The sequence below is a fragment of the Geotrypetes seraphini genome, chromosome 1 (genome assembly GCF_902459505.1).
Source record: "Geotrypetes seraphini chromosome 1, aGeoSer1.1, whole genome shotgun sequence".
Lineage (NCBI taxonomy): Eukaryota > Metazoa > Chordata > Amphibia > Gymnophiona > Dermophiidae > Geotrypetes > Geotrypetes seraphini.
The window spans coordinates 345,138,384-345,153,730 of NC_047084.1; the positions used below are offsets into that span (position 1 = coordinate 345,138,384).

The 15,347-nt window shown below is 42.6% G+C and overlaps 1 protein-coding gene across 1 annotated transcript in view; it reads left to right on the forward strand.

Moving 5' to 3' along the window:
• SLC10A6 (solute carrier family 10 member 6) overlaps positions 1 to 14,350 on the forward strand; it is a 30,010-nt gene extending 15,660 nt beyond the window's left edge. Inside the window, exons 4-6 of the mRNA XM_033940757.1 lie at positions 722 to 897; positions 3,419 to 3,576; positions 13,515 to 14,350. Coding sequence (XP_033796648.1) covers positions 722 to 897; positions 3,419 to 3,576; positions 13,515 to 13,702 — 522 coding nt within the window. The 3' untranslated portion in view covers positions 13,703 to 14,350. The remainder of the gene's footprint in view (positions 1 to 721; positions 898 to 3,418; positions 3,577 to 13,514) is intronic.
• Positions 14,351 to 15,347: the final 997 nt, after the last annotated feature.

Consider the following 15,347-nt stretch of genomic DNA (forward strand, 5'->3'; position numbering starts at 1 on the left):
CAGCCTTGACAAAATGATTGATTGAACCAATATAGAGAAGTGTTGTTAGTGAAAAAGTGCTCTCACTCTTCTCAGAGCACGGAGGCTGAAAAACACTTTTTAATAAGCGAGTTTAGTTGGTCTGTAAATGTAAGTGAAGAATTTCAGATTCTCCTGAGTCTAAGATCACAGCAGAAGGGAGAGAATCTAACTTTGGGCCAAGCCATAAAAGCTTAATCTTTGCAGCATTTAATTTCACTGTCGCCCAGGACTGAAGTTTAGAAATTCAGTGGTTAATATTGGGTATCAAATTATCGAGATGTGGTCAACCTCAAGTAATATGAAGATATCATCAACATATGTTAGTATAGGGTTTCATCATATCCTCAATGATGACACCTAGATCTTTTTCCTGGGTGGTGACTTCTAATGTGGAACCATTCATCACATAGCTATAGTTCAGATTCCTCTTTCCCATATGTGTCACTTTGCACTTGCTCACATTAAACATCATCTGCCATTTTGATGCTCACTATCCCAGTCTCACGAGGTCCTTGCAATTTTTCACAATCCTCTTGTGATTAAAAAAAAAATCTCCTCCCACTGATTTACCGTACTAGCTACTTTCTCTTCAAGATCCTCAAGAGAGCTTTGGTCTTCCAGCATGGCAGCATCTTAGAATGATTTTCTGTATATTGGTTTTATATCCTGACTTTCTCTTTGCTCCTTTTCATTCTGTTAGGTTGGATCTATTATTGGTATCCTACTAATAATTGTCATTGGAACAGCAAGCTCTATACTCTATGAAGGATCCTGGAATACAGACCTTTCTATATTAGCTATTGGCATCATCTATCCATTGATTGGCTACATTTCTGGTTTTGGAATAGCTGTCCTTGTGCGCCAGCCTTGGAAAAGGTAAAGTAAACGGAAAGCTTACTTATGATATATGTGTTCAATTGTGGTACGTTAATGGTGCCTGTGCTGGATGCTTTTGAGCTTCTTATAGGCAAGCAAACTGTGTCTGGACAGGTAGCTCAGTGGTAATGCTAGGTACTGACACATGGAGAGACCTGGATTCAGTTCCTGGCTTAGGCCTTTTGTTCCCCAGATTAGCCATAGAAACAGACAGAAAAAAGGCAGATGAGAAAAATGGAAAACAGAAGGATCAATATCAGAATTACATCTAAGGGAAGAAGACAGGATAGTGAGGAAACAGAAAATGAAATATTAGAAAGGGACTTGGGGTGTGTGTGGGGGGGGGGGGGAAAGAAACTGGTAGAGACCAGTACCAACACAATTGGCAGAACAAAAAAATTATTTTAACATTTCAAAATAAGACGTCAGCTTTTTTTTTTTTATACTTTCTGGTGGGTGAATGTGTGTACTATATACAGATATGAACGAATTAATGCGGAGTGTAGGGGATTTAGTGGGATATTCAATAAAATTTGGAGCCCATTGACTAAATTTGTAAAAACATAATAATGTGTTTTCATCTTACTTTTTCTTTGGTTTATTTATCTTTGCACATTCAGGGTGGGAGGTGGATGGAGGGGAGAAAATATTGATAGTAATATTTAGGTAACTTGAATTTTCATTTATATTATATATTGGTTATTGTGTTATTATATGCAAGAAAATAAAATTATTGAATGATAGTTATGTTACCTATATAGATATTAGTGTAATGTATGCAATACCTACTGTTCTTTTATTTGTATGACACTGTTTTTGATTAAAAATCAATAAAGATTTAAAAAAAAAAAAAAAAAAGACGTCAGCTTTGAAAATGTGGATTTTGTTCAGCAAAGGAGAAAATGCATTACTGTTTCTCCTTCAGCATTCCACTGCTGACAATCTGGTTTCATGAGTTTTCTATATCTTTCTCATACGTATTTGTTTTTAATCTCTAGCAGTATTTTTTTAAACATGTGTTGGTTTGTGTTTTCCTTATGTAATTATAGTGAAGGATTCTTTAATGCAGTGGTTCCCAACCCTGTCCTGGAGGAACACCAGGCCAATTGGGTTTTCAGGCTAGCCCTAATGAATATGCATGAAGCAAATTTGCATGCCTATCACTTCCATCATATGCAAATCTCTCTCATGCATATTCATTAGGGCTAGCCTGAAAACCCAATTGGCCTGGTGTTCCTCCAGGACAGTGTTGGGAATCACTGCTTTAATGTATCACCCAGAATGCTTCTTTAAATATTGATGAGCCCATTTTACTACTATATTAATATTAATGACCTTGTTGTACTACATTTGCATGGCAGAATCGGAGACTGCTAGAAAGCTCAGAAAAGGCCATTGTGATAATCAGCCGGTAAAATATTGGAAGCAGATGCTTTGGAACTTTGAAGTAGAGAATGACATGAGGACAAATTTTCTCCATCCCCCTGGGATCTCTCTATCCCCGTCTCTGCGAACTCTGTCACTGTCCCTGCCCCATTCCCGCAAGCTCTGTCCTCATCTACACAAGCTTCAAACACTTTAAAATCATAAGTGTTCGCGGCTTGTCCAGTTAAAGCAGAGCTTGCAGGAATGGGATAGGGACAGGGACAGAATGTGCGGGAACGAGATGGGAATACAGTACTCCCCCGAAATTCATGGGGGTTCCGTTCCAGGAACAACCGCAAATTTTGAAAAACTGAAAATGCAGTTTAGGAGCTGATCAAAGGCAGGACAGGTGCAGCTGGGGTGCCAGTGGGTGCTTAACTCTACTGGTAAATTGTACTTATGAAGCTGGGCACATATGACATAGATTAGCACCAAGAGAGCAGCCAGTGAGAGAAAGATCTTGTAATACCGCAGACAGCTAAGTTCCACACCTACCATGGTCATCTCCAATTTCTGTTACTTTTGCCAGATGATCCTGAGGAGTGTCCGAGCCATGTCTATCAGAAGCTATAGGCAGTGTTTTCTTAGCTCAGTGTCTCTCTTATACAACAGTATCTGATGATTGAAAGCAGGAAAAGGCAGCTGGGGCACCGGCAGGTGCTGAAAATCATTCGGAGTATTTTCTGACCGCCTCTTCGTGGCACTGTCAGGCTACACCAATCAGGAGCTGCTTTGACATGCCAGATATCATGTCATACCAGCTCCTGATTGGTGTATCTATGACTTTAGTACCAGGAAGAGGCGGTCAGAAAATACCCCAAATTACTGAGTCTACTATTCACAGGGGGGGGGGGGGGGGGGTTTACTGTATTGAGATCCCTTGAGGATGAGGACAAATTTGTCCCTGTGTCATTCTCTACTTTGAAGAACAAAGCTAGGAATTCTGAATAATGATCTTTCAAAACAGATATAGGACATCAGCCACAAAGTAATCTTAGACATTTCCAAGGATGATATTCTTTTGGGACATCAGATTGCTTCTAGGTTTCATGATGCTGCTGATATACCGTAATTGCCTGGGATATTGTATTTACAGATGTCGAACCATCGCTCTGGAAACAGGAGCTCAGAATGTGCATATGTGCTACACTGTCCTTCAACTGTCTTTCACACCACAACAGTTGGTCCAAATGTTTACGTTTCCTTTAATCTATGGCTCCTTCCAGCTCTTAAATGGATTACTCTTGGTTGCAGGTAAGTGGATTATACTATATACTGCAATTCCCAATACATGATGAGATTCACAGTATTATTATTATTCTTATATACCGCCATACCCAGTGAGTTCTAGGCGGTTTACATCAATTAGCAAATGATCTACATTGAATAGCAGATTTACAACAAAATTAGAAGTAGGTTTACAAAATTAGAAGCAGATTTACAGCATAATTAGAAGTATTTTTAACAGCAAATTGCAGGCTGAATTACGATAAATTACAGTGATTTGCCGCAGTCAGCCGTGAAATTACAGCGATTCTTAACTGTCTGCAAAGAGGGCAGGTTTACAACAATATTACAGAAATTGCAGGTTTGATCGAGCTAGGTAGGGGAGGTAGAGAGTGGGGGAGGGAGGGACTGGTGAAGGAGGAAGGGGGCAGGGGTGGGGTAAGTGTCATGTGAGGTGAATGGATTATTAAGGGTCGTGTTTGCTGAAAAGGTACGTTTTTAGTAGTTTTCTGAATGATAGGTAAGTGGGGGCCTCGAGTATCATCTGTGCTAGCCATGGGTTCGACTTGGCTGCTTGGAAGGCAAAAGTTCTATCAAGGAATCTTTTGAGAGGACAGTGTTTAGGCGAAGGGAAGGCGAACAGTTGAGTTCTCCGTGATGTCCTGTTGCTGCAGTAAAGGTTAAAGTGTGTGTTTATGTAACTTGGGGAGGAGCCGTTAACCGATTTGTAGCAGAAGCATGCAAATTTAAAAAGAATTCTAGATTCAAATGGTAGCCAGTGTAGTTGGCTCCTTCCAGCTCTTAAATGGATTACTCTTGGTTGCAGGTAAGTGGATTATACTATATACTGCAATTCCCAATACATGATGAGATTCACAGTAATGAATATAGTACATAGAAAGGAGAGGAGTGGGAAGGGGAAGCAAGGGGTGAGAAGGAGGAGAAAGAAAGAGTGGGGCCGTACCCTATGAGTGAATCTGGAAGTAGTGTGGTGGTGTTTCTTTTTTTCCCTTTGGTAATTACCATATATATTTGAACATAAACCCTTCAAAACAAGTGGAGAACATTTTTCCTACTTTCATTTAGAGGAATAATGTTAACTCAAATATAAACTGGGGGTTTATATTCAAGTATTCTTCCCCTCCTCCTCCCCTTCAATGACCACCATTTCTCCTCACCTTCCCTGTCTCTCCTCCTCCCGCAGTGACTGGTATTTCTCTCTGTCTTTCCTCTTCCTCCTTCTCCCCACACCCCCCATGGTGACCAGCATTTCTCTTCTTTCCTCTCCCCCATTGACCAGCACATCTCTCCCTACCCACCCACCCTTTGAGGTGACTGGCATTTTTCCTTACTGGTGCCACCTGGAAGCTGACAGTTATCACTGGATATGAAATGATAACTTTTTAAAGGAACAGTCAGGAGCAATATGCATACAGCTCTATACGGCATACTTTCTCCTATTATTACAAGTGTAATTATCAAGATAAGGTATGATTGCACAAATATGCCTAAGTCCAGAGAAACTGGACTTTCTAACTAATGAAACCTAGGCTGACCAAATTTCAGTTTCATTTACAGTCCCGAAACTGGTCCAAAATCTGTTTTCTGTTTAGTTTTTATTTCAGTCAAAAGGCTACAACCATGGTTTTGGTTTTGTTTATTTAAAAACACTTGTAGCCCACATATCTTACTGTCTATTTTCGATGGAAGCTGAAAATTTGTGCTTTTTCCCATTTGCCTCCCTCCCCCCTCCAAAAATAAATTGGCTTCCCCCCTGCCCACTTGTAAGCAACCCCCTCAGGCCTATGTTACAATCCCTGGTGTTCTAGGGCAGTGTTTCTCAACTCAGTCCTAGAGTTGCCAGTAAGGTTTTTAGGATATCCACAATGAATATGCATGAAAGATATTTGAATATAATGGAGGCAGTGCATGCAAATTTTTTACATGCATATTCATTGTGGATATCCTGAAAACCTGACTGGCAAGGGGGTACTCTAGGACCGAGTTGAGAAACACTGTTATAGGGGTACAGTCAGGGCAGGAATCATCCTCAGTTACTCCTACCTATGGTGACTCTGCTCTCAATGTGGCTCCTACAACCTCTAGTGCAAAACTTGCGAGACTTCCACAAGAGGTCATGGCAACCACTTTGAGAGTAGAGCTGACATGAGTAAGAGCAACTGGGATCACTAACTACACCACTATACCACAAGGTATTGTAAGGTAGTCTGTTTAGGGTGGGGGGGGGGGGCGCTACTCTTTGCTGCTTTGTGTGTTATGTGATTGCAAGTAATGCAGTTACGATCTTGCATAGTAGTTTAAATGGTAGAGTGCTCCAGGTGTTGAAACAGGGGGGCCAGCATTAGGGGAGAGCCTATGTCCTGCTGTAGCCAGCAAGCGACTTCGCCCTTGTTCCGGGACTCTAACGCTGCACTTGTTGGCTTCCCGACTCTTCTCCGATGAAACTGAAAGTTACGTCATGAGGGGATGGAGGAGAAGCGAAGCCGGCAAGCATAGCGTTAGAGCCCCGGAGCATGGGCGAAGTTACTTGCTGGCTACAATGGTTTCGGCGGGAGATAGGGCAGGGAGGGATGCTTCAATTCGCTGCTCCTGCTTACTTCGGGCCTTTCTTGCTGCCGGGTCCTGCCTTCGTGGAACAAAGTAGGTGGGGCCCGGCAGCAAGGAAAGCCCGAAGCAAGCAGGAGCAGTGAGTTGTGAATGCTGCGCTCTGGGGTATGTGTGTGTGTGTGAGAAATGCTGTTGGGCTGTGGGAGACCACGGGGGAATGCTACCAGTGGCGTACCAAAGGGGGGGGTGGTCTGCCCCGGGTGCATGCCCCAAGGGGGTGCACAGCTGGCCACCCACTGGGGAATAGGCTGCTGCCGGGGAAAGGCTTCCACTGCTGCCATCGGGAACAAGCTGGCCGAGATCTCCCTTCTTTTCTTCCCTGCGGGGCTGACCAACTCTTGCCGCCCGACATCAATTCTGACGTCGGAGAGGATGTTCTGGGCCAGCCAATCGCTGCCTGGCTGGTCCGGAATGTCCTCTCCGACGTTAGAATTGACATCTGGCGGTGAGAGTTGGTCGGCCCAGCGGGGAAGAGAAGCAGGGCGAACTCGGCGCCGGCCTGTTCCCTATGGCGGCAGTGGCAGCCTATTCCCCAGCGGCGGTGGCAGCATTTTCTCAATGGTGGTGGCATGGGGGAGGGGAGGGAGAAAGAATGAAAGGGGGGGGACAGGGAGCCAGAAAGAAAGGGGGCAGGGTGAAACAAAGAAAAAAAAATGGGGCACGGAGAGAGAGAGAAAGACAGACAGAGAAAGAAAGAGGGCATGGAGAGAGAAAGAAAGAAGGGGGCAGGGTGAAACAAAGAAAGACATGGGGCATTGAGAGAGAGAGAGAGAGAGAATGACAGACATACAGAAAGAAAGGGGGCATGGAGAGAGAAAGATAGGGATACAGACAGAAAGGAGGCATGCATGGAGAGAGAAAGACAGAAAGAAAGAAAGGGGTTGGGGTGGGGGTGAGAAATGCTGCCGGGCTGTGTGAGACCTTGGGGGGGATGCTGCTGCAGCACCCTTTTGGGGAAGAGGGAGAAGGAAGACCAGGAAAGGGGGGGGGAGAGAAATGCTGCTGTTGCACCCAATTGGAGAGAGAGGGAAAGAGGGAGAAGGAAGAGAAATGCTGCTGCTGCACCCAATTGGGGAGAGAGAGGGAGAAGGATGAGAAATACTGCAGCAGCACCCAATTGGGGAGAGAGGGAATGAAGGAGAAGGAAGACCAGGGAAGAGAAATGCTGCTGCTGCACCCAATTGGGGAGAGAGAGAGAAAGAGGGAGAAGGAAGACCAGGGAAGGGAGAGGAACGAAAGATGCCAAGTCCATGGGAGGTAAAGGAAAGGAGATACTAGACCATGGAGGGGGAGGGAAGGAGATAGATGCCAGACCAGTGGAAAGGAAGGAAGGAGGGAGGGAGAGAAAGGAAGGAGAGAGATGCCAAGGCATGGGGGAGGGGAGAGAAACTAAGGAGACAAATGCCAGACCAGAGGGAAAGGAAGGAGAGGAGGTGCCACAGCATGGAGGGAGAGATTGGGGAAAGATGCCAGACCATGGGGTGGAGTGGAAAGGAAGGAAGGAAAGGAGACGAGAGAGATGCCAGAGCATAGAGAACTTGGTGGAGACAGAAAAATGGAGAGGGGGTGAAGCTGAAATGAATCATGTACAAAGGAGAGAAGGGGCACAGGATATACAGTTTATTGAAGGGACATAGAAAGAGGGAAGATGCCATATGGAAGAGAGAGAGGGTGGACACTGGATGGAAGGGGCAGAGGGAGGATGGACAGTAGATGCGGTAGAGAGGGCAGAGGCTGGGTGGAAGGGCAAAGAGAGATGGCAGATGTAGCATGGAAGGGAGAGAGGACAAATGCATAGAAAGAAGAATGAAGAGAAGATGATTAAAGCAGAAATGACAACAGGTAGAAATAATTTTTTTTGTTGCTTTTTGTAGAATCAAGTAGTCTTGTAACTGTATTGATAAAAATTTATAAATAGGAAATGGAAATAAGGCAATGTTTAGAATTTAGAAGCATAGTGTTCTTTGTGTAGTTTAATTTTGTGGTTATCCATTATGTGTTGTTAATAAGATTATTACATTACATTAGGGATTTCTATTCCACCATTACCTTGCGGTTCAAGGCGGATTACAAAAGAGTTATAGAAGGTGGGTTACAAAAGATGTTTGGTCATTTTCAGTGGAAATAGAGAGTAGAGTAGGTTGTTTCTGGGGGTTGGAGTGTATATGTATTATGTGTATATATGAAAAATGAATGGAAAAAAATTGTATTACAATTAGTACTATTATAGGGGCGGGGTCTAGGGCAGAGATTGGGCGGGGTTGGGGCAGAGCTTTCAGGCCTCCAAACAAAAAAGCGTTCTGCTGCCTATAGCTCCAAATACAGTAGAACCTCTGTAAGTTTACCACCCAAGGGACTGTAACAAAACTGGTCAACATAAGGAACTAGGCCTGCTATACTGATACATACATGTACTTTACTTTCTTGTACAGCTTATATTAGAGAATATCATACAAAACCATACATAATCAATAAACACAGTAAAAGCATACATACAGTATCAGTCTTGGTCTGTTTATTATTCTTATTACAAAGGTAAATGAAGAATGCACTCTCAATGCTGGCTACACCATTTGGCATACCTGGGCATTTTTCCACATCAAATGACTTCAACTGTATTAACAGATGCCTGACATCCTCTTCTTTTGGAGTCTCTGCAATTTCTGTGTCATCCTCACTTGCTTCTTCTACATCATCAGCTGCTTCACGCACTTTTATGCCGATCTGTACTTTGGTCAAAATATTCCGCTGTCTTTCTTTAGCTGCTGTTTTCCAGAAAATGTAGATGATCAACCTTTTTCTTCAATATAAGCTTTTTTGAGTTTTCCTTTGGGTCATCATATCTTGATTAACTGTAACATTTTTCAGTAATTGTAGGATGTACCTGCAGTTCAGACCAGTCCTTCATGTTGAAAAATTCTTCAACAACACGTGATAAATGTTAGGCCTAATCCAATGCATGGTAATAAAAACCCATGTATAAAAGAACTTATACTAAAGAAAAAAATCATACAACTAAGGGGCAAAGTCCATACCTTCTACACCTTGGTGTAGAATGGACTCAACTGGTCAAGTTATAGAGGGTAAATTAATATGTGTGTCACAGTCCAAGTGGTCAAGATACAACTTACAGAGGTAGTCAATAGAGAATGACACGGGGAAAAAATCTGTCCCCGTCACTGCACTGTCCCCGGCCCACCATCCTCAGCACCGCCCCGTCACCGCCATCCCTTTCACCGCCACCCCATTCACCGCCCCGTCACCGTCACCGTCTAGCACCCATCTTCTTCCCTCCGCTCCCCCATAGTCTGGCATCTGTCTTCTTCCCTTCCAGCGTCTTCTCCCCACTCTGCCTTCCACATTTTCTTTCAGGGTCTGTTCCTCTCTACCCTCTTTCAATGTCTGTTCTATTCCTTTCCACCACCACCCTTCCCTCCCTCCTTTACCATCTGTTCCTTTCTACCACCCTTCTTTCATATCTTCTATCAGTCCCCCCACCATCACTAGCAGTCTCTCTTCTCCCTTACCATGAGCAAATAGAACTTCTGAAAATTGTATTGCTGAGGCATTATTTCTAGTACGCCTTTTTTTCCAGATGGATAATGACATCAATTTTATAATTCTTACTGTCTGCTCTGATTTCATTCACAATTTGGTTTGTGTTTTGTACCTGAGGATTCCATGAGGCATTTAACCTTTTCCTGTCTCTTCTGTGATTTCAAGTTGATTCCTTCAATAATGGAGTCTCAAGGCAGTAGCAGTTTTCTATTTTGGTCTCTTTTGACATTGTTTAAGGCAGTGGTTCCCAACCCTGTCCTGGAGGACCACTAGGCCAATCGGGTTTTCAGGATAGCCCTAATGAATATGCATGGAGCAGATTTGCATGCCTGTCACTTCCATTACATGCAAATCTCTCTCATGCATATTCATTAGGGCTAGCCTGAAAACCCAATTGGCCTAGTGGTCCTCCAGGACAGGGTTGGGAACCACTGGTTTAAGGGATTTCTTGTACATTTGGTGCTGGTCTTCTTTGATGAGGTCACTTCAGAATCTATTTCCAAGAAAGAGAAACTTTTTCCCTTTCACCCCCTCCTTCCTTGTGTGATCCGGAACATGCGGTCCCCGCAAGCAAGTAATTTTATATCATTTTCATTCTATTCATTCATAGAAATTAAAGTTTAGATAATGCCAGTCACATAACAAAACATGATTTTACAAAAATAATTCCCTGCACAGTCAAGCCTGCAAGGATTACTAGATGTCTTTCAGCAGCTCCCCTCCCTCCCTCCCCCTTACCTTTGTGGCCAAGTCAAAATGATCTACCAACAATAAAATTTTAAAAACACAAAGCACGCTGTACGCAGAGAAAATGTTAACTATCATTTATATTCCGCGGGTTTTCAAAGAGGTCAAGGCAGATGACTTTATGCAATGTCACCTCAGTAACAACTATACAAAAATAGACAAATATTCCCCCTCTCTTTTTACTAAACTGCGATAGCGGTTTTTAGCGCAGGGAGCTGCACTGAATGCCCCACGCAGCTCTCAACGCTCATAGGCTCCCTGCGCTAAAAACCGCTATTGCGTTTTAGTAAAAGGGGGCCATAGTGCAAAATATAGACAGCAGATATAAATTCTCAAAACGGACACATTTTGATCACTAAGTTGAAAATAAAATCATTTTTCCTACCTTTTTGTCTGGTGATTTCATGAGTCTCTGGTCCTTCTGGTCCTTCTTCTTTCTTCTCTGGCCCCCCCTCTTTTTTTCTCTCTCCCCATGGCCCCCCTCTTTATTTCTGCCTTTCTTTCTCTCTCCCCCTGGCCTCCCTCTTTATTTCTCTCTCCCCCTGGCCCTCCTTCTTTCTGCCTTTCTTTCTCTCCCCCTTGACCCCCTCTTTATTTCTGCCTTTCTTTCTCTTTCCCTCTGGCCCCCTCTTTATTTCTGCCTTTCTTTCTCTCTCCCCCTGGCCCTCCTCTTTCTTTCTGCCTTTCTTTCTCTCCCTCTTGACCCCCTCTTTATTTCTGCCTTTCTTTCTCTCTCCCCTTGGTCCCCCTCTTTCTTTCTGCCTTTCTTTCTCTCTCCCCCTGACCCCTCTTTATTTCTGCCTTTTTTTCTCTCTCCCCCTGCCCCCCCTCTTTATTTTTTCCTTTCTTTCTCTCTCCCCCTAGCCCCCACAAAGCCATCGTGCCAATTTCTCCATTTCCATGATTCTTTCCCTACCCTCACCCCCAAGCCAGCAGCCAATTTCTCCCTGCTCCTTCCTCGATGTCCTGAACTTCATCGGGCAGCAGCAGCATTCACAATTCACTGCTGTTGCCCGCTTCAGGCCTTCCTCTCTGTTGGGTCCTGTCTTCATGAAAACAGGAAGTAGGTAGGACCCAGCAGAGAACAAGGCCTGAAGCCGGCAACAGCAGTGAATTGTAAACGCTGTTGCTGCCTGAAGAAGGTAATGGAGCACCGAGGCAGACCGCTTCTCCCCCCTCCCAGCCGAACCCCCGCTGACCCTCCTATCTCCCCCCCGTGAACCTTTCCGACCCTCCCAGCGAGAGCAGCAAACCTCCTTCACGGCTTTCTCCTCCCTCTGCCGCGTCACTGATGACGTCATCAGTGATGCGGCAGAGGGAGGAGAAAGCCGACGCTATTGGAGGGAGGTTTGCTGCTTTCGCTGGGAGGGTCGGAAAGGTTCACTTGGGGGGGGAGAGATAGGAGGGTCAGCAGTGGTTCGGCTGGGAGGGGGGAGAAGCGGTCTGCCTCGGTGCTCCAAGGCCTGGCGCCATTACATTTTTCGCCCCTCCCGCCCCCCCCCCCTTGGTACGCTACTGCTCTCCAGCTCTCCTTAGTTTGCCGGTTTTCTTTTTCGGCAACCGGCACGCTTTCAAAGAGCCGCGCGCATGCGCGGCTGCTCAAAGTTCAATCTTCTGCTCTGCTGCAACTTCCTGTTTCTGGTTGGGTCAGAGCAGAAGATTGAATACTGAGCAGCCACGCGTGCGCGGCTCTTTTGAAAACGTTCCGGTCGCCGAAAAAGAAAGCCGGCAAACTAAGGTGAGGTGGAAAGAGGAAGCTGGTTAAACGATCGAGCCGGCGTGCGGGTGGGGGCTACGGGGACCGCACGATCCTTTATGCCTCGCTGCGGTGACAAAACCATTCACCGCTCCACGGGGCAGTGATGGCCTTGTCCCCGTCCCCGCAGAGGCTGCTAATTTTCATTCCCCATTTTTGGCAGGTTACCCGCGGCTAAACGCGGTAGCCACGGGTAAACCGCCACCGTGTCATTCTCTAGTAGTCAATATATAATGGTCAATCTTCCATTGAGTACATGTGGTGAATGTCTGGTCTATGAAAATTAGGTCAACTTAAGGAGGTGGTCAACTATGGAGGTCAACTGTAAATGCTTTTGATACAAAAGTTTAGCAGGAATTTAAATTATGTATGTTTGTTTAACATTATGTATGTTTGTTTAACTTTTTATGCTTGTTACTATGGAAACCGTATAGATAATATACGGTAAATTTTTAAATAAATAATAAATTAAATAAATCTGTAAATTTAGAATGATAAGCTCCTTAGGAATTAGTCTGTATGTGGAGATATGACAGAAGAACAATACTTTAAAATTGTTAGTGTAGTAAATATAAATCCACTAATTAGATTTTAAAAACACTCATGGTATTTTATAAATAATGTCTTATTATGTACACATATAGGGTATTATGGACAAATGACACACATAACTTTTACATATTTTATAAGGTGTATATTCAGGGATTCTGGGTTCATTCAAGGATTTAATCTCAACCTTCCAGGTGCCATTTGACTTTACTAACTAGACACAACCAAACATAACATCATGTACTGTAACATCCTAGGTAACTTACCCAACCTCTTGTAATGTAATCTGAACTTGAACTGAATAGGTAAAGGCAGAATAGAAAACCTAATTAATATAACATTGAACTAACATCATGTAATGTAAATATTGAAGTGCCTTTCAATTTGTTTATGAATATGCTTGCTGGACCAAAGTGATACTGTTGTTAAATAAACAGGTCATTATCTGCATGCACATAGATTTCTATGTAATGCATAGGTAGGAGTGGTAGGAAGTAATCAGGAATCTTGCTGATTGGCTCATAAGGTACGAGGGACGAGGCAGAGGGTGGGACAGGTGGGAAGTGGGAAAGGTGAGATAGGGCATGGTAGGGGTAGGGTGGAAAAGCAAATGTTGGATCAGGGCACCACAACCTCTTGAGCCTGCCCTGGTTTGCTGTAATGATAAGAAATATTAGAAGATGTTAAGAAGTAACTGATATCCTATTCTGTTCTTCTTTGAACGTAGTGTACCAGCTCTATAAGAGAAGATTTATGTTGGTGTGTGATGAGAAGATTCTAGACAGTTCTAAAATGTGTCAGAACACAATCCATGGAGAGACCAATGTAAACTTTGAAAATGAGGAGTCTTCAATACATTCCGGGATGGACAATAAGCCTAAGGCAAGTCAATCTGCCCAGGATCATGGACCATAAGCACATTTGGGCTTGTGGCAGTCTCTTGAATATTCAAAAGATTGTTGTAGACTATGGAGAAGATGATGTTATTTCAATGCTATGTGTTGTTTTTAATTGTGTATATGTTATTGTTACCTAGACAATATGTGGGCTAGAAATAAGATAAATAAATTGGAGGCTACTAAGTTTCAAAGAAAGTTTTTTTTTTTTTTTGGAGGGGGGGGAAATTTGTCCAATGTAGCCTTCTGATTAAAACTGAGTTGTAAATTCTCACTTCTATTACTGCTCATCTTCAAAATTATGTACACATTATATTAAAAAAATTGTGTAAAATCAAATGACACATATAAATATGTTGGTACTTGTACTCTGAATTGTCAGTTTCCGCAAACAGAAATAGACACATATTCATTGCACTAATCTGGGCAGATATAATAATAATTTGTTAATTTATATACTTTTATTACCTTTAAATCTTTATTGATTTTATAAATATACAAAATGTGCAAACAGTATACATTCAAATAATTCAATAAACAGCACTTACATACTTGCAAATCACTGAAACAAATTACCCATCCCTTCTCCCCTCCCTTCCTGGATGTGTGTGGAAACAAGACTTAATCTAATGAATTACGAATCATTAATTTGTTTAACAAAGGACTCCAATGGACACCAAATTTCTTTAAAATTCTTACTTTTCCCAGATTGTTCCGCTAACATTCTTTTATAACGGTAGTTAGTATAAGCAAAGTGTTTCCCACCAAAAAGTAAAATTTAAACGATCCCAATTTTTCCAATTTCTAGTGATTAATTGAATTGCCACCCCAGTCATTATAAGAAGAAGTCTATTTTATTTTTTTATCAATTGGACTGTTAGGTTTTAATGATGTCCCAGATAAAATTACATCATATTACAAGGAAATATATACACCTAAAACAAAATTAATTTTGTCCCAAATTGACTTCCAGAAATTAAGTATCAATGGACAATAAAATACAAGATAGTCCAGTGTCCCTACTTCATGATGACAGTGCCAGCATCTATTAGATTTTGTGCTAGCCAATTTGTCCAATTGAACTGGAGTCTGAAATCTTCTATAACACAGAAAAAAACAAAGTTTGTCTCATAGGTGCTGAAGCTATACAACTCATCCTCTGAGTTCAAATCCATGGCCATTGAGTAGCAGAAATATAATGATATGTTTCTATGCTCCAAATATCTCTTAAGCTTGCTTTTGGTGTTTTCGAAAGATATTCACATATTAATTTGTACCATTTGGCAGCCTGATGACCCTGAAAATCCACTTGGAAACAGATGGCTGGCAGACAGTGCTGATTTACTAAAGTACGCCATTCAGGGAACCCTTTCTGAATGGCTTGTTTTAATTGGATCCATTTATAATCTTGAGTTTCTGAAATATTAAATGATTGCTGTATTTGAAATAAAGAGACCAAATTATTATCCGTAATTACATCACTTAAGGTTCGAATGCCAGCCTTTAACTAATGTTTCCAAAGGATCTTAGAATTGCCTATCATGATCTTGGAATTAAATCATAGGGATTGACATTTCGTTTTATGTATCGGGATTGGAGTTAAACAATCTATAAATTTTAACGTAGTCCAGGTTGAATGAAAAATAATATTGTCCTTATAAATT